The sequence below is a fragment of the Dromaius novaehollandiae genome, chromosome 1 (genome assembly GCF_036370855.1).
Source record: "Dromaius novaehollandiae isolate bDroNov1 chromosome 1, bDroNov1.hap1, whole genome shotgun sequence".
Taxonomy (NCBI): Eukaryota; Metazoa; Chordata; class Aves; order Casuariiformes; family Dromaiidae; genus Dromaius; species Dromaius novaehollandiae.
The window spans coordinates 73,631,448-73,657,377 of NC_088098.1; the positions used below are offsets into that span (position 1 = coordinate 73,631,448).

Genomic DNA, 25,930 nt, shown 5'->3' on the forward strand with positions numbered 1-25,930 from the left:
TCATTTCAGGAAGAGCTAACAACTGCAACTGGTACTTGAAGGAAGTGTCCTGTGGAAATACTTGCTGCCCTGAGCTTTCCCTCTTGAACGAGTGATGCAGAAGGCAAGGCAGAGCAGCAGCACTGCCTAGTGGATGCAGCTCTCGTCTCTGATGTGGTTCGGGGCCCTAGCCCCGGTGTGGCTCGCTAGCTGGCTCTGGACAGATCAGCAGCCCTTGGCCTAAGCTGCGGCTTCTACCAGCTAGGAAGAATAGTGCTGATCTGCATTATAAAATGCTCTAAGGACCACGAATACAAGGTGTAATGTAGCATGACGACATCATTTATTAGTGTTTTTTTCTTTATTATACGCAAAGAAAATGTGCACTGTGAGTTGCACCAAGGATGTGCAATAGCAAGCAGTCATGCCGTGCAGCACAATGGAAGAACGACTGTATCTTCCCAGTACTTTTTTGTTATTTCAAGGAGTTGCGGGGACGTGTTTCCTCCATTTGTATTTCTGTTTATTTTTGTCTCCAGCAGGGACTAAGCACATAGACAATTGAGTTCCGGATACTGCTGTGGTTTCGTTTTTAAGGGTAGCCAGTGCTGCGCGGTGCAACTTCCCTCTTGTGTTTTCTGTGCACCTCGAGCTACCCTGCATGGGAGACTGCAGCTTCGGTGCAAAACTGCTCAAACCTCAGCGTCAGTCTCATCCTCTGATAAACTGCATATCGCTTGCTGGGAAAAGATCTTGGAAGAGCTTCTGGAGAATTACTAAAGGAGAGAGCAGTAAGTTTGGGACAGGGACTCTTCTGGTTTTTTTTTTCTTTCTTTTTTTTTAATGTAAAACTTTCTGTATCCAGGTGGACTGTTTTTGCTAGAACAGCACCTCTTCTGAGGCTAATGAGCAATGGCACTTGAAAAGTCTAGTGCTCAACAAGGAAGTAAAAGTAGGTTTTAAGCTGGGCACACAACGTATGTTCTCATTTTTTCTCATTTGTTTTTTAATTCTAGTGTGCTGAAGGCAGCAGCTTTAACTAACTTTCCCCATTTGGTTTTTGTTCCCTCCTGAGCATGAGCTATTTAGCAAACTCTTCTTAGGCAATGTGTTTGAGCTAATGCGGAGCCCGGCTTTTGTCTTTTTCAAACAGGAAATAAAGCAGTTGAAGCAACTTGGTAATACCGGCTGAAAAAGTAAATGCCTTGTGTATACCCTGCAGTTGGTTTATAGGTCAGAGACCACTGTTAGCACGTGAATGCATTATATCAGGGATGTCTGGGAGCCAGACTGTGAGGACTCAGAGAGGAGAAGGGAGCTGATCCGCCTACTTGGAGAATTAATTGTTTTATCAGTAGCTGTTCATTGCAATATTATGCAATAGTCCAGCTTTTGGCCTAGCAAAAATTCACTTGTTGGCTACCTCAACAGGTGACATAGCAGAAATACAACAGCTATTTACTTAAAAACAAACAAACCTGTACATCTATGTCACTGTGTCTGTAACAGAAAATAAAAGGACCAAATTATGCCATTTCATTTGAAGAGTCAATAAGTAAACCTCAATGTTGTTCAAGGATTCCAGCATGAAATCCCACTGCAATCAGTATTCAAGCAGTTGTCTCATAAAACTCTTCTCCGGCCACTGATAAATAATACATGCAGGAGGATGAAGGCCAGAGAAAATAGCATATTAGTAGCAGTGGTGAATAGCAAACTGGAAAGATGGGTTGCAGAGCTCAGCTCCAGCAAACGTGTGAGCTTGCGTGTGAGAGACAGATCTTCCATCTCTTCCTGCTCCTCAGCAAACAGCTAAGCTAAAGGAGTCCAAAACCAGTCGTGTTCTGTTTGCTGTCGTTTCTGCAGTTTGTTATTCTTTGAAAGGCTGCTGTCTAGGATCAAGCCTCACAGAAATGAAACCTGCCACATGAGGGACTGCTCTAGAGCGCTAATTATTAGTAATAAGGAATGAATCTATTATGTGCTAAGAAATTGCAGTTCTCAGACTCTGAAATGGCTGTTGGAAATCAGTGTAGGTAAACATGAAGTGAAACACATGGGGAAAAAACAATCCCAGCTCTACAGATAAATGATGGACTGTGAGCTGACTGTTGCTATTCAGGAATAAGCCCTTGGGGTTATAATAGATAGCTCTGTGAAAGGGTCAGCTCTGAGCTCAGCAGTGATCGAAAAGCAAACTGAATGTTAGGAATTACTAGGAAAGGAACACACAACAAACTAGAACACATTGCAGGCCCCCTCTCTAAATCTGTGCAGCTCTGGATTCCAGTATTTCAAAAAGGATGTAATCGCACCAGGGAAAGTTCAGAAAAGGGAGATGAGGCTGATGAAAGGTTTGGAATGGTTTCCCTGTGCCTGTTCCCCTGTTTCCCCAGCCCTGGGAAGAGATGACTGATGAGGGTGTGTGATAGAAATGTAGAAAATATTACTATTATGTACTAACACAGAGCAGTAACACATAGTGAGGTGATGAGTGCGGGTCAGTCATCCTCTCTGGCCTGGGAGTGGTGGGGAGCACGATGCTTGCAGGCAGGTGGCAGGTTCCAACCAAGGGAAGGAGATGGGTCTTTATGCGGATGTAGGCGAGCTCGTCAGCTCCTTGCTGCCAAAAGGTGAGAGATTACATGTTTTCAAAGGGCATTTGGGAAGTTCATGGTAAGTAAATCCACTGCTAATTGCGAAGACACCAGCTTTGATTTAGGAAGTCTGAGCTGCAAGCTGTTGAAGCTCATGAGAGTGTTTTAGGAAAGTATCTGTATATGCTTGCTCTGTTAATGTTTTTTTCCTAACCACCTGCTTTTAGGTGCTGCTAGGGACTGGTTACTAAGCAAGATGGACATTTTGTCTCACTCTGGCCATTTTAACTGAGTGAGTAGGCCACACAGGACTGAGGCCTTGGAGTAGATTAACTTATGCTATTGCAAATACTTAATTTCAGACACTTTCCTACGAGCTTCCAAATTTTAAAGAGCAGCTTCAAATGTTTGGGTTCCTTGGCCAAACACACCAAGAGTGTGGCAGACAGAACATGTTATTTTGATGCCTAATTACCAAATGGAAGAGTAAGAGATACAGAAGTTGAGTATTGCAGCAAAGCTGAGTTAGTGTAAGTTGTGGTTTACAGTAGACTGTTACATAAGAGTAATGACTGGGACTTTCCAAGGCATAACAGCTGTCAGGAACCTGATGTAGAAGTAAGTTGGATTGAGGTTGCTCTGTATTAATTACCTTTCCCCTCTCAGTTCATTTCATCTGGACAGTCTCATCTCAGATAGTTCAGTTGCTCCTCAGGCACTAAATGACTCAGTTTTTCCTCATTATCTTTGTCAACTACCTTTTTAGAGACAGCTTTCAGTTTTGCACCCACCATAATGAAACAGATTCTCTCATGCCCCTTCCCTCTACTGATTTACTGAGAATTTTGTACCTAATGTGTTTTGCAAGACTGATACGCAAAAGCATTTAATCGCTATTTTCCAATATTCTCTCTCCAAATGTGTTTGGCTTGGCAAAGTCTGTGTTAAAATACAACACATGTTCGTAACGCACTTTGCCTGGAGCCTTTAAAAAATATGAGAGAGAGACTCTACAGTGGCACTGTGCTGTTCAGAGCCTAAAGCTATCAAAGAAAGAAATATTGCTTTGTAGATCTTCTCTGGATGGTATGCATTAATATTTGCATCAAATTTGTTGCTCCAATATGCTTATAGGGCTGGGTGTCTACAGCATCTAACTTCAAGTACTTGCATTAGCAGCCTAGACTGTCTTTTCAGTAGCAGAGCGAAGGAGGTAACTTGAATATGCAAGCCAGAGCAAGACCCTCATTTAAATGCTCTAGATTGCTCCTTAGAGGTGCCTGTGCATGTTCACTGGGAAGCCTTGGAAGACAAGGCTCCTAATCCAGGCATCTCAAGTCGACAGTATGAGTCCTCTCCTGTGTGAACCTCTAACGTTGGGCATCTCCTTTTGGTTAAAAAAGAAAAAAGCAATTAGCCTCACTTGTCTCATAGTGGCCTTGCAGCACTGAACCTTAGAGAAGGCAGTGCATTTCCCTTCCATAGGCTGTAGCATCCCCAGTTGTGGAGCAGAGCAGTAATCCACCTCATGGGGTACCCTGCTTCCAGCCACAGCTGGGATTTGATGAGCCAGAGGTATGTAAAAAGTGTTTCTGATCATATTGTTGTCCGCTCTGCTGTGTTTTTTCTAGATCGTAAGATTGCCAGGGAAGTCGAGGTCTCTTAGGTGGATTTATACAGATGCTACCATGACACAAACCATCTGCTGCTGAGATTGTCTGTGGCTCAGGGTCGTGATCATTCTGTAGCTCCTTTCACCTGTATAGACAATCATTTATGTGTACAGTATATAATTCTTATTACCTGCACTTAAATTAACTTGCCTTTGGTTTAATAAAGACTCACCCTACTTTTTGCATCATAGTACAATTTGCAAAAGAGACCACTCAGATTCTGATATCTTGAACATTTTATTAACTTTTAGTCTTTGCCAAGCTAAACTATTCTAGTTTTCTCAGTCTTGTGGCCTTGACCAAACAGCTGTAACATGAACATTCAGGTTGCAAAGGCAAGCATTTAAAATCGAACATTTCCTACCATGCAAGTTGTACGTAGAGCCCGACTCTATCTTTTGTGTTGTCTGTATAGGTAGAGTGACACTGCTTTACATGCATGTGGTTAAAAAATCAGACTGGTCTCTGCTTGCACTGGAATTTGGTTTAAGGCTTCTAGAAGAGTGAGAGAGGTCATTGCCAGCCTTTTATTCATAGCTCTTTTCTGATAGATAAGAGAGAAACCTCCGTTCCACATTTCGTAGGACAGTGTGTATGAACGACTATGGACTCTGTCCACCCTGCTCCGAATACCCATTTTTTGTTGCCTTCTCTGCGCTCTCACATGACTCCTCTCACCCATAGTTTTGTGTTTGCTGACAAGGTATTTTGACCTATTTGTTGTGTGTTGTCATTGTGCTTTCATTTGAGGACATCTGTGTTGGGAAGGAAAGTAGTTCTGCAATCTATATTTAAAATAAAAATCCTTGAGAAGTCCTGCAGCCTACTTAACTAACATCCAGACAGACTTGTGTACCCAGAAGTAGGTGTTCTTTTTTTTTTCCACAGTTCTGCCAGCTGGTCTAATAAAAGATACTGCTTCTATTTAGTAACTTTTCTCAGTAATTTAACTACTGCAGACTTGATTGAATAGTTCTTAAGTACTGGTCATTTTTATAACAGATACTCATTGATACCTAGAAATGGAAAGCTTTTTCATTTCAGTTGAAATAAGATTTTGCTGATCTAATTCAAATGAAACAGAACTGGGTGGAATTAAGGTATTCCATAGTACTGCAGTGTCCCCACATCTTAGTGATTAACAGCAGAAAAGGAAACTCCTTTTTAACTTTTCAGAATTTTTTAAAAGAAGTCATCCACAAGTCATGCAGTAGTAACTGAAAAAAACCTTTCTGCTTGTGTGTTTTCTTTCTGGCACTCATTTTGATCTTAACATGCTAATGTATCTTGTCCCCCCATATTTTTTTAACAGTTAACCAGGAGTGGAAAAAGACAATGGATCCAGACTTTCTAAATGCGTTTACACAGCCTGCTGCACTTAATCAATTTGGAGTTGAGAATGACATTGCTCAAGGTATGTACTTCATGAACTAGGACAGAAAAAGGTCAGAGGAATGACCTAAAGAACTAAGCAGTACAAATGAACGGGGTTTTGTTTGTTTGTTTTTTCAGCAGTGCTCCCAGGATTTAATTGGCTACAAGTAAACTCCTAGTGTGTAATTTCATCTCTGACTCTCTAGAGGCAAATCATGAGGCAGCAACACAAGTTCTAGAAGATCCCTTAACTGAAACTTAAACTTCATATACAAGGATCTGCCCAAATTTGTTTCTTTATTTCCAGAATTGTCCTCTGAATCTTATTGATTTGAATTCCACTGAAACATAATTTGTGATTGCAGTTGTAATATTCTGATATGCCATTTTCTTCCTCAGAGGAAATCTGTTAAAATTAAAACTGACAGTGTTTCTACATATGGAACTTAGTCATACAGGCTAATATTAAATTGATAGCAGATTTTATAGAAAACCTGCATTAGTCATATCTGATAGTTGTAATGGATTTTGTTTACTTCTTTTTATAGGAGAGAAGCGGAGACTCATAAAACCAACCTCACGCAATAATCCAAAATTGGAAGAATTAAAAATGGTACTGCTTCTTTTACTTTATTATTTAAGCCTCACCCCAGGTTGTTTTAGTGCTCAGCCATGTAAACTACCAGCCTCTTTGGCCCCAATTCCATGCTCTCTAAGGACATAGACTGGGTCTGGTTTTGGCACTTGGGCTACCCACAAGTAGGCAAGAGCTTTGGCTTAAGGACAAGTGCCAGAATATCTGGAACCTTACTGGACCAAGCTTCAACTGCTGACATTGCACAGAAGTGGTTGCTGGCATGTATAAAGCTGAGTTTTTCTTACATGATCTCTCTCCTAACTCAGGATGCACACCAGAAGTGCCCCGTTGCTGGTTCATTGTAACTACAGTGCAATAGCAAAGAGAATGGCTGTGGTCGAAAGCAAATCTGTGTTAACTTTACTGTTACTAAAGGCTGATGTTCTGATACATGCAAGTTTGGTGTCCTGATCCCATGATAGTGAGTTTTCAGATTGCCTCCATGCTGATTTGCAACAGTTTTCTGTCCTGTCTTCTACCTTGTGTCTGCTGGTTGCCAGTGGCAGCTGGCTTAGGGAAAGCCATGATGCCTCCTGACCAGGATAATATAGAGCAGAGACAGAAGGGATGAAGGGTCTGCAAGTCACCACTGGAATTCAGGAGAAAAGCTTGTGAAATCATTGTATGGTACATTGTCTGCTTGAGGTAACTGTGAAGGATGAAGCCTGTTTCACAGGAGAGTGCTTTATTTACAAGCAATTTTGAAAATATCCCCTGTGCATTCAATCACCATGTTTTTCTAATGTCACAGCCCAGAGGAAAGTTAGCATGCTGAAATTTCCTGGAAGAAAAGTGGCCTGTCTCTTTTGAGACCAGCACTTCTTGCATTATGGAGATACTAACATTGTTATAAATATTAAGAAAACAAGCTTAGGTTATGCACTAATGTGGGTATATATGGTATTCATAAAGCCATAAATGTGTGTGTTTATTATGTTTTCTTAAACCTTTGTGCACACTCAATCAAGAAGATTTAATTTTTGTGTCAGGCTCTCACAATATTTTTATACAAAGAGAGAATCTGAAAGGTAGTACTGCAAAATGCAATTATGTTGTCTACAGAGACACTGAATATGTTCTTTTCAGACTGCCAAGAATGAAGAGATTTCTTTAGTTTATGAAGATTTCCGTGAGCTTCAGCGTTTAATCCATTTCCTGTCACAGTTTCTTGAAATAATGTTTTTACTGTCTAACTTCTCTTCTGTAAAAGATGAGGAGGTGGGATTTGGGACCCAAAGGAGGGAATCTGCTGTGTGCCTGTTAGTGCCACCAATTGTCATCTTGATCTAAAGAGCTCATGGCTCCTTTAGAGAAGAGATTATGATGGAGAGCATTGAGTTATCTTCAAGGGAAGAATAAGGGAAGTAAAGAAAGTCATTTGAGAAAGATACTGCATTCCAGTGCATTTTCATCTTGAGGTGGCTTTTGGGAGCTAGGAAATGTGAACTGTCAAATGGCTCACTGTAGTTATGACAAATATCAAACTGCAGGTAAAATACAAGGTGGTTACATTTTGAAGCTATTAGCAAACTTCTTTTTTGGGTATTCTCTTTCTCCTTTCCCTACCTATTTGTTTTTTAGATGCAAGTGTCTATTCTACAGCTGAGTGGGGGTCCAAATAACTGGACTTAAAACAGTTGTCTGGTCGGCAGGCTGGAGTCATCACTGTTAAGAGCTGAGGCAGCAAACAAAGAATCTCATAAATCTGCACTTAGCAGTGCATTTCATTTGACTGTACCATTACTCTGGGGGTATGAGTCTATCCCTTGCAAATCTAAAGCATCATCAGAACTGGGACAGTAAGCATTAACTGAAGAGCACAGCTTTTTGCTCAAGAAAAGTGCAGGTTCCTTTTTAGTTGAGGAAGTGTGTTTCAAACACTTTGACAGCTTCTCAGTTTGGGAAGGTGCCAGAAGAAGGCATTCTTGTTTCTTGTGCAGTTTCAAGCATCCTAGAGATCTTTTTAAACAGACTTTTTTTTATATTTTTATTACCTTTGGCTGACCCACAGGGATCTGCTGTGAATTCTTTCCTCTTTTTACAGTGAGTGGGAAGGATATTATCCACAAAACAAACTCCAACCACTCACCTGTAACAATAATAATAGCAATACCAGCAATAATAACCCCTCTTTCTTGGAGGTTCTTGCTAACAGCCGCTGGGGCTAGTGCTTTTTAGTTCTGCTTCAGTCCGTGAACTTTGTGCAGCCGATTATCAAGGCTCTGAAGACGGTTTGATCGTCACCCGTTGCTGTAGGGTCTCGCAGCTGCAGCATGGTTATTAATGGTAGCCTGGTAGCAATGGCTGAACGCTAATCCCCTTTCATCAGCTCGCATTGTGAGAGACTGTGAACAGGGAAGAAGCAATCACTGGTACGGACTGAGGGACTGCACGGGAAGGAAGCGTTTTCCTTGGATAACGCCCTTGCCACAACTCTTCCTCTGATAGCTGCTGTTGGTAGCAGTAAGTTAGATGCACAGCAGATGTGCTGCCGAGGCTCTCTGCTTGGTTACAGTGTCATGCTGTATTGGAATATTAGTCCTGGTCTTTTTTTCCTTTATATTAGCATATGTAGGCAAAGAGCATGCTCAGGGAAATGCTTACGGATTCTTTTGGACTGGTGTGTGTGAGTGCAGTGCACGAGGGTCTGGCTGCAGGGAAAAAAGAATGTAATGGGAGCACGAGTCCTTCTCAGTTTAACCCAGTCCTTGGCTTCCTAAGCAGTTTCCCTTTGCAAAAGTAGGAAGAATAATGGAAAGGGGGATGAAAGGAAAGTCACATAAGAAAGTGTGTGGGGGATAGTCTCCCTCCCCCAAATAATTTGGAGAGAGGATAGTCCAAAATTGCAGAGAGAAAAAGAAAACAAAAATAGGAGAGAAAAGGCAAGAGTGCTAGTTACATGAATGGTTGCAATAAACAACAGAATGGATGAAGCCTCTTTGCTTATGAACTTCTGTTGCAAAGGTGAATGGGTGTGGGGGTGGGGATTCACTGATGTCTAGTAAAGGCAGGGAGTGAGAGGTGCACTCTGCAGCCTGTTCCCTGACAGAAGCAGGAATAGGGTCTGCTCTACCTATATATCTCTTTCTACAAAACTCATAGAAATATAACTTCTGAGATGTCTATACCCCTTACAGATTTGGCTAGAATTGGCCAGCAAGCCTGGTGGTGTTAGAACTAATACTTACTTTGCATTTCCTTAAAAAAAAAAAAAGAAATCCCAAAGGAAATAGAGAACAAAAACAAAACCAGATGTGAAATAAGGGGACCAAAGAGGAAGGTGCAACATGGTACAGCACTGAACATGGGTTTAAACAACAAGAATATAGTTGTCAACTACTTTGTTTTCTTCCACAGTTTTTGATTGACTGGATTAACACGACTCTGAAACAGGAACACATAGTAGTCAAAAGTCTGGAGGAAGATTTGTTTGACGGGCTGGTGCTTCATCATCTTTTGGGTAAGCTGCCTTTTGAGTTTAGCTCCAAAGAAAATCAAGGAGGAACTTTTGGACTGAAGGGCAAACAACATGAATTGGAATAGTAGCAGGGCTGCTGGAATCTTGCTTCTCTTTAATGGAGAAACAAAGGTGTATCTTGAACAATTTGTGATTATTGCAATTCTGAACAAATGCCTGGTGATCTTCTATTGTTTTCATATAGTTACATTTTCTTCTTGTGGTGTTACCAGAAACATGAGATGGAATCAGCACTGAAATTTATATGTTAGTTCTGCTTCTTAAAAAAAGAGTTTTAGGCCTAAAACACTGGGCTGGGACCAGAGCTGATCAAAATCTAAGAGGCTGTCATTATTTCAGGGGGCCAATATGAAGATGTGACAGCTGAAAAAAGCTTTTTGGTCCATTTCTATCTCTCCATCTCTCCTCTCCCTACTTTGCTGTTTTTCCCCTTTCACTCTCCTCAGGGATGCATTTCACACTGTATCTCCTTTTTACCAAAGCTGAGGACAGTAGTTTGGGTAGAGTTGGCTTACTTTCCCAGTTTAGTTGCCCAGCAGTGAGCTGGGATTTCTTCTATTTATGTGAGCTGATATGGCCTTTGTGAAGTGATCTACAGGGAAGGTCCATTCTCTGCGTTCCTGTAGCTCCCACCAGGAAAACGAGGAACATGGAGTGCTGGGGTTGGGGAACGATGCTGTGAGCAGTGACTTGAGTCCCACCGCTTTTGCAGAGCTTCACTGATTTTACTGAGACTTTTGGAGAGCACAGAGATTTAACAAGGCATACGCAGCTGTGGGATGTGGGTCTGTGCTATGGAAGCTATTAAGTGGTATCAGGCATTTAAAGCAAGACTTGGTGTGCTTTGCTGTGATTTTATGTTTTTGTTTTCCCTTTTTTTTCCTGTGGTGGTGTTAAAATACATCTTTCTTCTTTATATGGACTCTCTGTTGAAGAAAACCTAGGATCCCTCAAGCTGGATGTTGACAAGATTGCGTTAACAGAAAAAAAACAGCGACAGAAGCTCTCTGTGATTCTGGAAGCTGTGGCTAGGTGCTTGCAGCTGGAAGAAAATCAGCTGAAATGGAGCGTGGAATGTAGGTGCAGTAGAGAAATGGGAGGGAATTATCCATCCCGGGAGCCCTCTGCTATAAGCCTGCTCTGAGGCAAAGGACGTTCTTGGGGTTAGGGTGCTACAACAGTAATTAAATAACATTTCAATTACTAGTTGAATTGCAAGTCAGACAGGAATATCTGACCAACACTGGGTCATGCAGGCCTCATTCTCAAAGTGTGTGGACTACTCCCTAAGTTAAGGACCACTTAGAGCCCTCAGCATGCTTGTGTATATCTCACCAAATCTTAAGTTAAGTGATAGTATAGCTTATTTGTGATATTATATAACCCCCAGTCTGATGTCCCACCTCTGATACGGCCTTCCATGACATTGGAATCCTCTGCACAGGCAGAATTTAGGATATTACAATGAGGTTTAATTGCTTTGCATGCTAAAAATTATTTTCTTTCTTTGCATGGAATAGCTATCTTGACAAAGGACTTACTGAGCACACTGCATCTTCTGGTTGCAATAGCAAAGCACTTCCAACCCAATCTGGCTATTCCTCCAAATGTTCAAGTGGAAACAATCACTATTGAGGTAATTATAGTTTTTATATTTGTTACTATGGATCACAGAGACCTTTCACAGGACTTAGTTTGCTTAGAAATGGGGAGAAATGTGGGTACAGCTGTAAAACAGATTTTTGCTTTCTGTGAACTATGCCTTTTAATTTCTAAGAAGTTGTTTGTTGCTCTAAACTATTACTTTGTGCTCAGTAGAGATCTTCAAAAGGGCAAAAACACTATGCTCTCTCCTCTCCTTGATCCGAAAGAAATGGTCCAATTTGAAAACAGGTGTTGGTCTTTGTAATTGAAGAAAAAGGGAACAAATTCTGCTGTTGCTACCTCCAAGTGTTTTAAAATAGAAACCAGCACTCTTAAATCATGACATTTGTTTAATGCTAAGTATTTATTTCCTTAGAGGAAGGGAGTTTTTACTGTCTGTTGAGGTAACATTTTGGTATTTTTCTCTACAAGCTGAGATCTGCATGCTTTCTTTCTCTCTTTTGTTTCTTAAAGTCAATGCAGAGATTCACACCTGATTCTGTGTCTCTGGGACTTTAGAAAAACGTCATATATCCCACAATTTTGTCACATGTTTAACAAAAAGCTTGCAATTTGGTCATGTTGTAAGCACACAGTCCGTATGCCCATTAGCTAGCGCTCTTCCCTCTTTGGAGCATCAAATTTGGGGCTGAAATGGTGCATGGGCTTAAGCTACATGCTGCAGTTGGAGAGGATTAAAAACGTCCTGGAGGGACAGCCTCTTCTGGGAGTGGATGCCACCAAGGTAGCTGTTTTGGACCCATTTCAGCCTAGCACTTGAGCACATGAGTAGCCTCTTTGATTTCTAATTGGAGTCTATATTGCATATTGCAGGGCCGGAGTCAGAAGCTCGTGTAGTGCAAGTCTGCCTAGTTAAAATTCAGACTGTTAGTAAAGCAGCCCATGGTTGTGGGTGCCTTGGCCACTCTGAAGTTGGAAAGGATCATTTGTGAAAGCACAGCCTCAGAAATGGATATTGACTCTAAAGGAAAGACGAACGGCAGTGGAGATAACATGGGTGATGCCCTGCAGTTATGGCAGCGAGCCGATTCTCGAGAGAAATTAATGCACTTGAGGGGGGAAAAGAAATCATTAGGTTAAAAGTGAGGGAAGCCCATGAAGACAGGGGTTCAGAAGAGGGGCAGAAAAACTGCAAAAGTGTTTGAGGGCAGGAAATGGAAAATGTGGAAGAGGCCCAGAAGAGACAGGAGAAGGGCCAGCCTTCCCGTGATGCTTGCCAGGAGCGAGGTCCTGCCTTTGCCCTGGTGCGCTGGGTGCACTCACTGCCCAGGACAGCTCACAGCAAGTGGGGAGTCGGCAGTCCTGATAGCAATGTGTTGACCCAAAAGACTTGACTCAAGATATAAAAAAGAGAATGGGTTTCACTGCCTACAAGGGGAGAGTGGCAAGCACCAAATACTTCCCTATGGAAAAGATACCAGTCAGATGCCTGACTAAAGCAGCAGGTATGTGCAGGGATGCTCATTTTCTCCTGCTTCTTCTGACTGTCAGTTGGGTTGTTGGTCTCTTGCAGTAAATGAAGATGTGTTTTGATGGTATGTGGAATACTAAGGTCTATGTAAATGATTAGAGCTGAGGAGAAAAGGTGCAAGGACATAAGCAAAGATCCCAAGTAGCTTCAACAACAGAAAGACTTGCCATTCTGAATCTAAGCAAGCCTCCGAACCTAAAGTCCCTGTGGAGGAATTCATAGGTGGGTGGCAGGCCGAGTAGTGAGGTCCTTATAGAGCAGAGGCGACCATCTCCAGGGCTGTAAAATTAAAGGTTCTATAGCGCAGTGAGCTGCACAAGGAGATCACTGTGGGTTCAAGCCTGCCCAAACCAGCTTAGCACAGACATCAGCTGTCTGAGCTAACGTGCCAGCCCCCGGACGTCACCAGCTGAGGGACCTTGTGCTTTTCCCTTTGCTTCCTCTCATGGGGAAATGGATAATTTCTGGTTGAAGAGTGAGGAGAGCAGAAGGGAACAGTAACCTCTTAAAGTACTTGCACTAGTTTTACTGGAGTTCTTGAGTAAATGCCCTCTGGTAAGTGCTTAGGGCATGAAACAGGTCATGAAAGTCTCCTTACTGCTTTCAGATTTTTTGTGAAATAAAAATGGCAATATTTGTTGTCTGTTTAACAGAACACCTGCAGAGGATTAAAGACAGAAACTGCAGTGGTATATATCACAGATACCAAGTAAGAGGGGATGTATATTGGCTTTTATGCTGTGAATCTGAAAGGAAATGTGTGTGGGGGTTCCTCCTGAAAAGAAAACTAGGAGCATGATGACAATGAAAATTATAATACCAGGAATGCATATGCGCATGAACAGTTCTGGGGATTTCTTTTCTTTGTTCCCTCATTCCAACTTAAGTATGATGATCTAATACCTTTCTGGTTTATTCTTTATTTAAACTTTTCTAAAAGAATGTCTGTGAGCATTTCTGAGGTTTGATGTTTGTTACTGCCATGGAATTAGTGCCTGAAGTAAAGGCACTAATCAATCCTCATTAGGTTTTACTGGTAGTAGTAAAACCTAACAAATATAGTAATAAAAATCCAGTATTGTATGTTTACATGTCCGAGACTAAACTGGAAATTTTATATAGCTACAATCAATCTGCTAACGGTTTATTGCTATTGTGTTATTAAATTAAGAGAAAGGAAGCAGTTTTTTGTGATTTTACTGTTGAAGAACTAAGCTTTGAGCTTGCTGAGTTTGTGAGGTGCTGCAATTATTGAATGAGTTGAATAGTAGGACAGCATTTATACACAGAATATGGACATCTTTCCAAGAACTAGAAACAGATTTTCCTACTATCATCTTTTATATGCAGAACATCTCTAAATTTTAATATCATGAGGAGCTTATTGGAGGAGGGTATTACAGATTATGCTTATAAAATAAATGTTTATTGGTCTGTGTGCCACTTAAAATCTTATATACTTCCAAGCGCCTATGCAGATACACAATATACTTAAAAATGCTGGTTGGAAGGTTGCTCTGACATAAAGTTAATGACACTTTGTGCTGTATCTCCTACTTTACAAGACACCTGATGGCACAAATAAGCTTTGCTTATGAATAGAATTAGTTCTGCTAAAAATTTTTTTTCTAATTCTTTCTTTTTATTGTACCTTTAGAGAAAATTTAGAAGACCAGTCAAGTAAGTACTCACATTGCTAAATTCAGTGTTTCTCTAGTAGGCACTATTATGCAGCAAATCCTGATCCATTCACCTCGTGATAAAATCAGTATGTTCCCACTAGAGCTAGCAGTTTCATGGGTTTCTGGTAGGGTTTTTCTTCCAAGTGTCTTCTGTTAATGTCATATCAACACAATATAGTTTGGGGGGGAAAAAATGCAAATACTGATCTCACTCACTTCAGTGGAACTGTGTGTGAACATAATGGCCTGAGAATTGTGCTTCAAATCGGTACCAGTTTTAGTGTAGTTTCCTTTCTGTAGTTTGCAAAATAAGATTTTGAAATTTCTCAATACTTGATTATGGACAGCAGCTCAGTAAAACAAACATCCTCCCCTGTTTTTTACCCTTAGGAAATGCTTTCTAAGCATGTGAAATGTTAGATGAAGTACTTCAGCCTGCAGGAAGCTCTGTGCACTGCCTAAGGTTCAGGGCGAGACTTTTGGTTTGCACACTCTGAGCTGGTCTTTCCTGGCAAAGGGCATGTTTTATCTGCAGTGAATCAACAGAAGCATTTTAATTCTCTGCTGTGTCCTTTATGTTAGCATTCCCATCCTTTGCAGAGGTGTAAAATGTTTCATTTAATACATATATTTAGCACTTATTTCCCTGAGTGGCCTCTAGTGAGATGGTGGAAAAAGTGTAAGTGGGTCTTTCCTCCAGTGGCCTGATTCTGCTGGGGAAGAAATCTGAAATCCACTCTTCAAAATGCTGTCTTTATCTGTTTTTAACACCGCTTGCTTAACAAAGGAAAAGAGCACATCTCGAAGTGTGGCTCCAGAAGAGGGCTCTCTAGTTTATAAGAACCTTGCAGCCATCGGGCTGTCACTCCCGCGATTTGTTTGATGGATTCACTGATTTTCTAATGATGCTGCAGCAACCCTGTAACAGCGCGAAAGGAAAAACCCCAGGAAGGTCTTTCACAATTATGTTTTGCAAACACCTTGGATTTTAAGGGTGTTTTGCATGCTTGCTTCGTGCTGCAACCAGAGCAGTCTTGGGGACAGGGTGCTGTGGGGAGATGCAGGCTGCTCTGGCCGAAACTGGAGGTGAGGGCAGGAATTCACGGAGAATTTCATGCACCTCATTTCCTTTGAAATCTTTAAAAATCTTTCGAGGTTAAAAAACATGACTGAAAAGGGAGGAACTGTAAAACTGCAAAACTTACCCGTTGCTCAAGCCGGTGGCAACACAAGCTGGAGACCCTCTGCAGGCAAAAACTCAGGAGCTGGCTGAAGAAAATTGTTTTCTCTGATGTGGAAGTCAGACTAAAGGGAAGCCTGAGCCCCACCACACCCCTTAAATATAAAAGCAGGATTTTTTCCCTCTCCTGATAGCTCTTTTTCCTCCTTGGTTTATAAGATGTGAACACCTTTCTCCTTCTCAAGCCACTTTAAACCTGTGATATGACAGTTATCTCAAATAATACCAGTTAATGTTGTTTCGCTATAGCAGATGATGCCTTTGATGAATTATTCAGCCGTGCTCCAGATAGACTGGATGCAGTAAAACAGGTAATCTAATTTTTAAATAGACATTGAAATTTGTAAGGTAAAATATAATTCATGACTTCACTGAAAAAAATCCTCATTTCTTCCACCCTCTACTCCCCGTCTGTTTTCTTTAGGTATTCCTGCAATTTGTCAACCAGCATGTTGGAAAATTAGGATTAAATGTGAAAGACATTGAATCTCAGGTAGCCTGCTCTGAGCTGTGTGTTAACATGTTTTGTCAGCTATTGAAGTGTATCCTCTTTTTATTAGGATTCTTGCTGTAGTAATTTCAAACTTGGCAATGTAACAATTATTTCTAGCTTCAGGTTAAAATCGCGGGCTTCAGCCTCTGAAGTTTCTGAAGCTAATAAGATAAGCAATGCAAAAATATAGCTTTGTATTGAATACTGCGTGCTCCTTGTAGTGCTAAAGGGAGTAATTTGAGGAACCTCTAACTCCCGTGGACTGTTTTTCCTTTGAGGAGGAAACAAGGATGTTGGGGCTCTTCAACAGAAAGCTGAGTTGGTGGATGAAGTGCTCATGAGGTGCCTCAGCATCTCCTCCCTGGCCCCACCAAAGAGGCGGGTAAACGTGCCTCCCCCATGCCTTTCCCATGCTGCTGACCCCAAGGGGCCTGCAGCACCTTGGCCCTGAGCGGGGCACGTGCCGGAGGGCCAAGGAGCCATGGGACATCTCGTGGGGCTGCTTCTTTCCCTGCTTCCCCAGCCCATGCCTGCCACTTCACTTCGGGCATTCAGAATTGCGATGCGGTGATGGTTCCCGCGGTCCACGGGGCGCAGGGGGAGCGCTCTGCTCCAGGGCTCTGCTGGGTCATCCTGATGAACAGCTGTGAGAAAGCAAGTTTCAAATGTGTTTTGTCCTGAATCTCAGGCGCTAGGCAGATTTATATATTTATTTATTTATAATTACGTATGTGGTTGCCTGAATTCTTTTCACATCTGGAATACCTTGTTTTAATTGCCAGCCTTTTATAATGTCGCATTGCAACTAATGTGACTTAGAACCCTTCTGTAACTAAATATGAAGTTCACTATATAAGAGGTGCAAGAAATTGAATTTTTAGCCTGTCTAATTGCTGCTCTGCCATTTTAATTCCTTTTTGACTAGAATGGCATTTATCTAAGGTGATTTACTAAAGGCCAATTTTATAAATAATATCGGGATCATCCTTCTAGTTTGCAGACGGAGTCATCTTACTCCTGTTGATCGGACAACTGGAAGGTTACTTCCTGAATTTAAGGGATTTCTTCCTGACTCCAGCCAACACCACCGAGATGGTAGGTTATTATTTAATTACTTAGAGCCTGAGGCTTCAAACATGGCCTCTCTCTATATGCTGCTGTATGTCAGCAAAGAGCTCTGTGTGGCTTGCTGTAGCTGCTGCTGTGTATGGAGTCAAATGCATGCAGAGTGCCATTGCAGAGCTGCTTGTCCTGGTTTATAGTCAATTAGCTCTCGAAAGGTGCGAGATGTGTCAAATCCTTTTTGCTTAAGACCTGACAGAAAAGGGAGCCTCTCCCCAACACGATTTGCATTCCAGGGTCCCCTCACAAATGCTGCTTTCTTCTGGTGCCACATCTCACCACAGCTGATCTCCCTGGGCAATATTTATTTGTAATGAAAACTCTCAGAGGTCCCTTACTGATCAAACAAAAAATGCTTAGGCGGAGCTTTTCATTAAAGCATTTTGAAGCCCAATTGTATGAGCCCTAGGTTTAAATTTTGTCAAAAAGTCACTGTTGTAAATTGATGACCGCCAAAGATGTTAGGAACATCTGTATTTTTAATGTAAAATTATTCAGAACTGGAAAATATATTTTGAAGGGTCAAATCAAATAAATCGAAGCATTTCTTCTGGTAGTTCTTCTTCCCTTCCTCCTCTTCCACCTGGCTTTCAAAATTGTTTGCTCTGGTCTACTGAATGGGAAATAACTTTAATATTTCAAATAATCTTTTTCAAAAGAAATCAATTAAAATTTTTGACTTAAAATTATGAAGATAACCTTTTTGTTCTTGGAGCAGCCCTGTTTAAGCCTCGCAGGTCTCTTTCAGGGAAGTAGATACCCCTGTGTTTTATGTGCGAATCAGAGCTTAACAACACCGTACATGCCAGTAATTTCATTTTAGCAGAGTTACTTTCAAGTACTGCAGTCGCTATTGAACACTTTGCCAAAGGGATATTTACCACTTGCATCTCCTAGGATGTTCATTACAAGATAAAAAGTGGAATGACAATCTAACTAAAAATATTGAACTCCTGTAGCTCAACTTTCATCTCCACGTAATATACGCCTTTCAATTCCCATGTGTGTTCTGACTCCCTGTCATTTTAGACGTTAATTGGTACAGTAAAGTATGAAAATGTAACCTTTGCTGAGATTTAAAACATGTCATTCCCGTTATAGAAGTGGTGACAACCGCGCGTACCATTGCGATCAGTGTGGTGTATCAACTTGCATTCAGGCTGAAAGCTTGTAGTTGGAAGCTGCTACGTGCGCTTGGCGAATCACAAGGGGAGGCAACTGTGCTGACAGTAGGGATACTGAAAGATTAGCCTTGGCTGCTCGCGTGTATGGTAGAGTATATATTCCAAGACAAAATAATCATGAAATATGTCAGGCTGCAGTTAGGGGAGCACTTTGGGCAGTCCACAGATCAGGTCTGGGAGGGCCCCTGTGCTTCACAAAACTGTGTGAACTTTTGCCAGATCAGGCCTAGACCCAAAATACCCCAGGCTTCCCCATCTCTATCAGGTTGTAAATCTTAAATAATTTTCTTTTGAGTCTGGAAGTGCTACTGGACAAAAGAGCTTATTTTTCTAAGTTGCCCTTCTTCGGTAATTACCAGCCTTTCTGTCTGGAGATTTATTCTGAAATCTGCATGTTACCTTTCCTTGCAACCCTCATATATTTACTGAGGGGAAAGTACCACCTTTTCTCCTGTGCTGGTTCATAAAGAAAACATTCGATTTATTTGTTCTGATCTGAAAATTGTGTAGGTCTGTACATGAGGTTAAGCTCTGCCATCTGCCAACTGGGAGGGGCCGAAAACAAGCTCGAAATCAAACTGTGGGGCTCTGTTACTCGTAAATCACAGAACTAGGTAAAACGGAAATCTATTGTTTCGCCTGGGAGCACGCAGTTTTTGCCTGGCTTATGCACTGGGGCCCCAATGCTTGTTGTCAGAAGGTAATAAGGAGCAGTGTGCCGTCATTTTATGATGTACCTCCCCAAGGATAAGTTGATTGGGAGCCAAAGGGACATACTAGGAAACAATATGAAGTCCTTGCAGGTCTTATTACTTCATTAGAGGAAGGGAGCCTGCTAATTACCATCCAAATACACAACTGCCCTCAAGCTGTAAGACGCTGTAAAAAGTGGAGCGTTATATGATTTTTTTAAAAAACATTGATTACTGCCTGTGTCTGTGATGCTGCTTTTATGCAGGGAAGAGAGAGAAAAACAAGTTCGGAAAATTCAGAACCTGTCCCCCTCCCTTCGATTCATAGGGGTGTGCTCAATTTCTCATGAATAATATTAGAGACATCATCACTACTGTTAATCATGTATAAATATATTTATCCATTAAAGCACAAGCTTCTAGCTCACAATTACAGCTGATCAGAAGATTTTTAATCTTTATGATTTTAAATGAAATATTGAGAACTTCTTGCTTGCATTTTTAGGGGATATTTTTTGTTTTAAATGTGGTCAGAACATGGGACATTTAAAAAAAAAAAAAAAGTTGAAATAAATTCCTTGCATCTATTGGATCCAGTTGTGAATCTTGCCTGTTCTCCCAGTGGAAACATCCATTAACACAAGACTTTCACAGGCAACATCTATTTTCAAATAAATGAGTTGTTCTGCCTATCTCAGGGGAAACATTTTTTTGGAGATTGGGTTTTACCTCAGATTTTATATGCCAATTAGTAGAAATTCTGGATAAGCACTTCATCAAAGCCAGAGAGAGGAATATGAATCAATATCTTACTTCAGCTACTAGAAAAATGTTTTTAAAAACAACCTGGCCTGTGCGCCCGTAGGTGGAGAACATTTCTGTTGCACTGATCTCCCCTTCTCATCAACAGCTTCACAACGTGAACCTTGCAGTGGACTTGCTGACAGATGGAGGTCTGCTCAATTTTTCTGTGAATTCTGAAGGTGAGTCTCGACATGCAAACTTGTCTGGAATTGCTAATACCCTGGTTTAGCCACAGTTAGGGTGCTCGAAGAGAAAAGATTTTGCAGTGCGACACTGACACTTGGCATTATATGGTTGCCCCATAGCTCCGTATTCAGAGCAAACAACTGAATATTATTTTGAACAACATTTATTTCTATGCTAAAAAAGTTCTGTTGTTATAAGTTTAGTAACTTTACATTAAGCTCGCACTGTTTGATTAGCTAGTACTTGTTGAAGATTTGAAACAGTGGTTGTACTTAATTAAAATACAACAACTGACCTGGAGGGAAAGCCATTTTCCTGTCTCTAAAGAAGTTTTTGTGATTTAAAAACGAGCTTGTTTCTAGTGGAAAGAGACCTTTCAGAACATGTCCTGAAAATCAGAAAGGCTGACCGCTCTATCCAAACCCAGAATGGCTGGTAGGTCAGTATCCTGAATGTGAAATTCATAGATTGAAGTTGTTATTCTGCCTACTTCAGACCTGGGGGCAGAATCCTGATCTCCTACATCCAAGTGGGTGCTTTCATTACAGAGTTAATGGCTTGAGCTTGTTTTTACTGGGACATGCATTCATGTTCCCTTCCCTCGCCACGCCAAAAAAAGTTTTCTTTGGATGAGTCCAATTTTCCAATGAAAAACATGCTTCACAGAAATGTTTTTGACCAGCTCCACTTAGGAATAAATAAGACTGCCTGATGGGCAGGGCCAAGGGATGTGAATACATTAATGGATTTTAAAATAGCCCAAAGGAGTGTTATGACCATTTAGCCTGACCTTTTGCAAAGTGCAGACCATGTACCTTCACCCCATCACTCCTCCGGGAAGCTCAAAAACTTGTTGTTGAATATGTAAAATCAAATCTTTATTAATCCCCTGCCAGTTATTCATAGGCAAGTCTGTGTATAAGTTTAGCGTGGAGTCCATGACACCATGGAGTGGGAAAGATGGAATTCAGGACTTTTTTTTTTTTTTTTTTCACCCACTAAAGCTTTTGTGATGTCGATCTGCATGTTGGTCATGCAGAGAAGAATTGTGGTCTTTTTGCCGTATTGGATAGAGCTAGGAGTTTGCAGAGCTATTTCTGTTAAACTGGAGAAGTGTAATTTGCATGAGTTGGAGTCTCCATGTTGAGTTCTACCTTTTGTGTGAAAGGAAATAGAACTGTGCTTTCTCCTTTGCTTTGACTGTTCTGCACTGCCTCAAATGTAGAGTTGATCAATATATGAAATATTGGTGCCAACAACTACAGGTCATTTAGTACAGCTTCACTGGGAAGATCCTCAGCCAATGCTTTAATATCATTTAGAGTGCTTAATAGATAGGCTTTTTAGACTGTTTAAGGATGTCATCTAATAGTGTTTCATTATTAGCCTGTCTTCTAGTGTCTACAACAATGTAAGAAGAACGGTAAACCCTCTGCATCACTTAACCTCTTCCATTACATTTATTAAACATGAGAGCAGGTTGCTTAGCAAAAACATGAAAGCTGAAACCTGGAAGGAAAAAGAAAACAATCAACAGCACCTAAACATGATGGAAACATTGCAACTGAAAAATAAGGTGTTAGGTAATGCCTGCAATGATTCATATCAGAGCAGAATCATAAAAAAATAAAGCTGTAAAGTCCTTTAAATTATCTACTCTCTTCTCTGCTGGTGAAGAATTGTTTCTTGCTATGTATTATTTATCTTGTCTTCAAGCAAGATAGTGCAGTGAAGGCCCCTTTTTCTAAAGTTCATTTGAGAAATCAAATACTTTTCTAACTCTGTAGATCCTGTTTTGCTTCTTGTTATAATTAGATTGTCTCAGTTTGCATTATAATTGCGGAAAGGTGGAAGATTGGCTTTGGCAGTTGGCACCTCTTTCTATTCCGCGGATTTCTAATGCTTCGCATCTGGTTTGATTGTTTCTTGTGTATCCACAGATATTGTGAAAGGAGATATGAAGACTACACTGCGGATTCTGTATTGCTTGTATTCCAAATACAAGACCAAAGAAACATGAAGAGTGAAGAGGAAGGCTAAACGCTCGGGCCTTCTTTTTTTTTTTTTTTTTTTGCTAGCATGTTGTGGTCTGGTTTTTGAACTTCAGCTGTATGTTTGTCCCTGTGTATGTATGTGCATTCACTTGTCTTTGACGCTTGCTGTATTAACATGTATAAGCAAGTATGTATTCATGTAAGATTTCACATACACAGCTTGAATACCTGGAAGTATGTGTTAAATTAGGGCCAGGATATGCTGTAATTCTGAAGCTGTTGCTCCAGAATCTATCCTTTGCTCTTTCTGAGGCCCTAATGCAGGAAAGAAGACTAATACCTGTTTATTCTATATTCTAGACTCCAATGTTTTTGTGTCTGGAGTGGGATTTGGAAGCTAGTATTACAACCTTGCATTTTTCTGGTTCTGATTCACTCTGGAAATTAGAGAGGTGGGTGACCCACCATGGCATCTCTGCAAATATTACAGATACACTTGAAGCTCAAGTTCAAAAACTTCTTGGCAGAGGTGGCCAGCTGCTCTCAGACAAGGCCATGTGGCTTGGAAAGCAAATGAATAGGTAGCTGAAAGGAGACTTGAATTTGTCAAAATGTTTGATAAAAGTTTTGCCACTTGCCTGCTCAAATCTGAAAGGAGGGGGACTCAGAGCCAGGTGCTGACATGGGACTGTACGGTAACGGAGGGGACTCCTACAGCACCATGGAAAGACCCCTGCCACTTCTGATGGAGCATTAGTGCTGCGGGTACTCTCAGCTCCCCTGGGACTCTCTCAGCTGAATTTGTGCAGCTGTTGTCCCAAGTAGCCCAGCAGGCCCCCTCTGAATGCAGCCATTTTTGCAAAAGCCACAATTTACATTAGCTATCACCCTGCATCTTCCTCTGGGGTTTTAGATCAGAACTCCTTCAAAACCTCCATCTGCTCCTTTGAGCTTAAAGTTATGTCATGTTTGTGTTGCATAAAGCTCAAGTTCCAATAAAAAAAAAAAGTTTTGATATTATTTTGGCTTTCCTTATAACTGATTTAATTTCCTGTAGTCTGACATTTGATCTCTGATCTGATCCTCCACCTGTGTGTTAAGGGGAAACCAAAGCACGCCTAGTGTGAGGTCTGACATTTACAGTTGAGAATTTGTTGTGTCTAGTTCTTGATCACACAGCCTAAGAAAGATCTTCAGATAGCAATGCTGATATGTCTTCAAGTCCTGCCTTTGAAAACGGTAATAATACAAAGCTGCTGAAAGAAAGAATTCTGCAAATTGCTATGAACCTAATCCTTTTTGCACCAATAATTACCTTGTTATGTTTTTACAGAGGAAAAACCAATGTGTGGTGCCAATAAGCTGCAAGATCAACTTGCTTCCCTAGCAAAAATTAATTATGTATGCCATTTCAAAAGATTTAAGTCAGAAATGCTTGCTCTTTCATGTGCAAGCCTCTGTAGGTATCTTGTTTTATTCCTTAATGGGCTTCAAACGCTTGCCTGGGCATCCTTAGAAGTTAGTCCTCCCTTTGCAGAGCCCTGCTGTCGTTGCTGTAATATTCCAAGTGGGTTGCCAAATAATTCACTCCCGAGTGGATAAGACAATAATCACCGTGGGGAGCGAGGGATCAGGAATGCATTTGGTTGCAGTGTTGGCAGTGCAGTAGTGATGCTGCCTCTAGGAACTAACCTAGCTCTGGTTCAACGGCGACTAGTGCTCAAGGACACGGTTTGATTTTCTTTTATTTTTTTTTCTCTGCGTGTTGTGAGTTTTGTGGTCTGCTCGTCCAGCACAAGTCAATGCGGTGCTTTTGAAGACCTCACAGTCCTGCAAATTGCTGTCGGGGGAAGTCTAGTTCTGGATATTCAATAAAAGTGAGGGCCATATTCCCTTCCTCACAGCAGCTTGCCTAAACCTGTTGTGAGCTAGTCATTCTTTTGAAAACATGCAGGGGAGAAATAATGACAGCTAATGTGGTTGAATCAAAAATGTAGTGAGACCAAAACTGAATGTTTTAATCTGTTTTTCATGCTATGAGCTGATTTATAACACGCTGGATGTTTCTGAGCACTTCGATAAGTGTGTGTCTCACTATAAAGAGCCGGCATTTGGTTCCTAAAGCATGTGACAGTTTTACTAATCCATCACACAGGCACCCACTCCATGAATCTGTATAGAATATACAAGTACACTATTTACATTTGGGATGTAGTTACAGACTTGGCATAGCTTGGATAGTAAATGTAAAGTGGCAGAGCTAAAGAGAATATTCCAGCAGTACAGAACTGGGGAAAATAGAAATATATATTATTTTTCTCATATATTAGTTTTGCCTTTTATCATGATCAGCTTGGTTTCCTTTTCCTTTACAAGTATAAGTCAATAAAAATCAAAGCTGCTTATGCTGTTTAAGCTGGCAAATTAACTATGGTATTTTGAATAAAATAAGCTCTCTCTATGCAAGCCTGCTCCTTGACGCATAATTAAATTTACACTGTTCATGTTTAAATACTAAATAGCAAGCAATTTCTGATGGAAAAACTAGGTGGACTAGTAATTTTCTTTCCTGGGCTCTGTAGCTAGGTATGCAAGCTGAACTGTGGCGACTCCTCAGGTTTCCAATGGAGTCATTTGTGTGCAAAACATTTGACACATTGACTGAAAATAAAGTCCATTTATCCTTTAAATATCCAGTAACCGGTCCAAGAATTTCTCAGGCAGAGAAGAGCCCTACAGGAGCTTGTGTTATTATAAGTGACTTGGTAGCTACGTGGCAAGGCAACGGCAGAGACTTGGAACAGGTCTGAAATGTTGCTGCCTCCTGCTTGCCTTCATTTTTCTGTTGTCCTGTCTTTCCAAAGTATACTGCCAAGTAAACGTAAAGGTGTCTTCCCAGAGGCATAGTGTCAAGGAAAAAAAGGGAACTGAGAAGGTCCTGGCTGTAAAGCCTGGGAAAGCTATTAGATATCTGGCTCTGGCATCAAAACCCCTCCTCCTCGGGAACTACTTCCTCTATGTACTCCTTTTGGGTGGCAACTATCCTCAATGTCTATCCTTTTTCCTATTTTTTTCCTTTTCTTATTCTTTTCATGTGTTCTCTGTTATGTTGCTTGACATGTAGTAACTATGTGGAAACATCCCCATAGTCAATACCAAACGTTTCTTTGGCAATTTGGCTTTCAAACCGTGATAGCAGCTAATCCAAATTCTTATGCCCCACGTGCTCAAGGGTTTGTGTGTGTGTGTGTGTGTGCGTGTGAAGGAATGTTGGTCTTCTTTCTCTTCCATGCTTCTAAAATTTTCCTAAAGAATAAAAGCTATTGTCAATTTTCACACATTTGACTTTTTTTTTCTTGTGGATTAATATTATCATAAAGAATAGATGAAAGTGTTACTTTGGAGACTGCAGGACATGAAATAGTCAGTGGATATTGGCCTTTCTACTTGCCGTGGTGATGGATGGGTTTCCTGTGACACTCTAAATTTTCTAGGATGGTGGCAAGTTGAGGTGACTTGTGGTGAGACTACTTTTGAGGTTAAAAGGAATCAAATCAAGGGAGTGGTACCGAAGGTTGGAACATCCTTCTCCCCCCCGTCAGCAGTTATTGTACTTTCTGGAATTTTAAAATTAAAAAATACCCCATTTTTTTATCACT

At 41.0% G+C, this 25,930-nt stretch overlaps 1 protein-coding gene across 4 annotated transcripts; it reads left to right on the plus strand.

Annotated features, from left to right (window-relative positions):
• Window positions 1–517: 517 nt before the first annotated feature.
• Window positions 518–25,607, plus strand: PARVG (parvin gamma). Of its 4 annotated transcripts, none has more exons than XM_026114129.2 (13): window positions 518–770; window positions 5,562–5,663; window positions 6,172–6,236; window positions 9,618–9,720; window positions 10,674–10,814; window positions 11,259–11,374; window positions 13,528–13,583; window positions 14,532–14,554; window positions 16,046–16,107; window positions 16,221–16,289; window positions 17,283–17,384; window positions 20,198–20,270; window positions 22,218–25,607. In XM_026114129.2, exons 1-13 carry the CDS (start codon window positions 641–643, stop codon window positions 22,295–22,297), a joined length of 1,122 nt encoding a protein of 373 aa, XP_025969914.1. In that variant the 5' UTR covers window positions 518–640; the 3' UTR covers window positions 22,298–25,607. The 4 variants fall into 4 exon arrangements, with proteins under 4 accessions (XP_025969914.1, XP_025969916.1, XP_064372876.1 ...); XM_026114131.2 differs by having other exon boundaries at window positions 16,049–16,107; XM_064516806.1 differs by lacking the exon at window positions 16,221–16,289 and having other exon boundaries at window positions 519–770.
• Window positions 25,608–25,930: the final 323 nt, after the last annotated feature.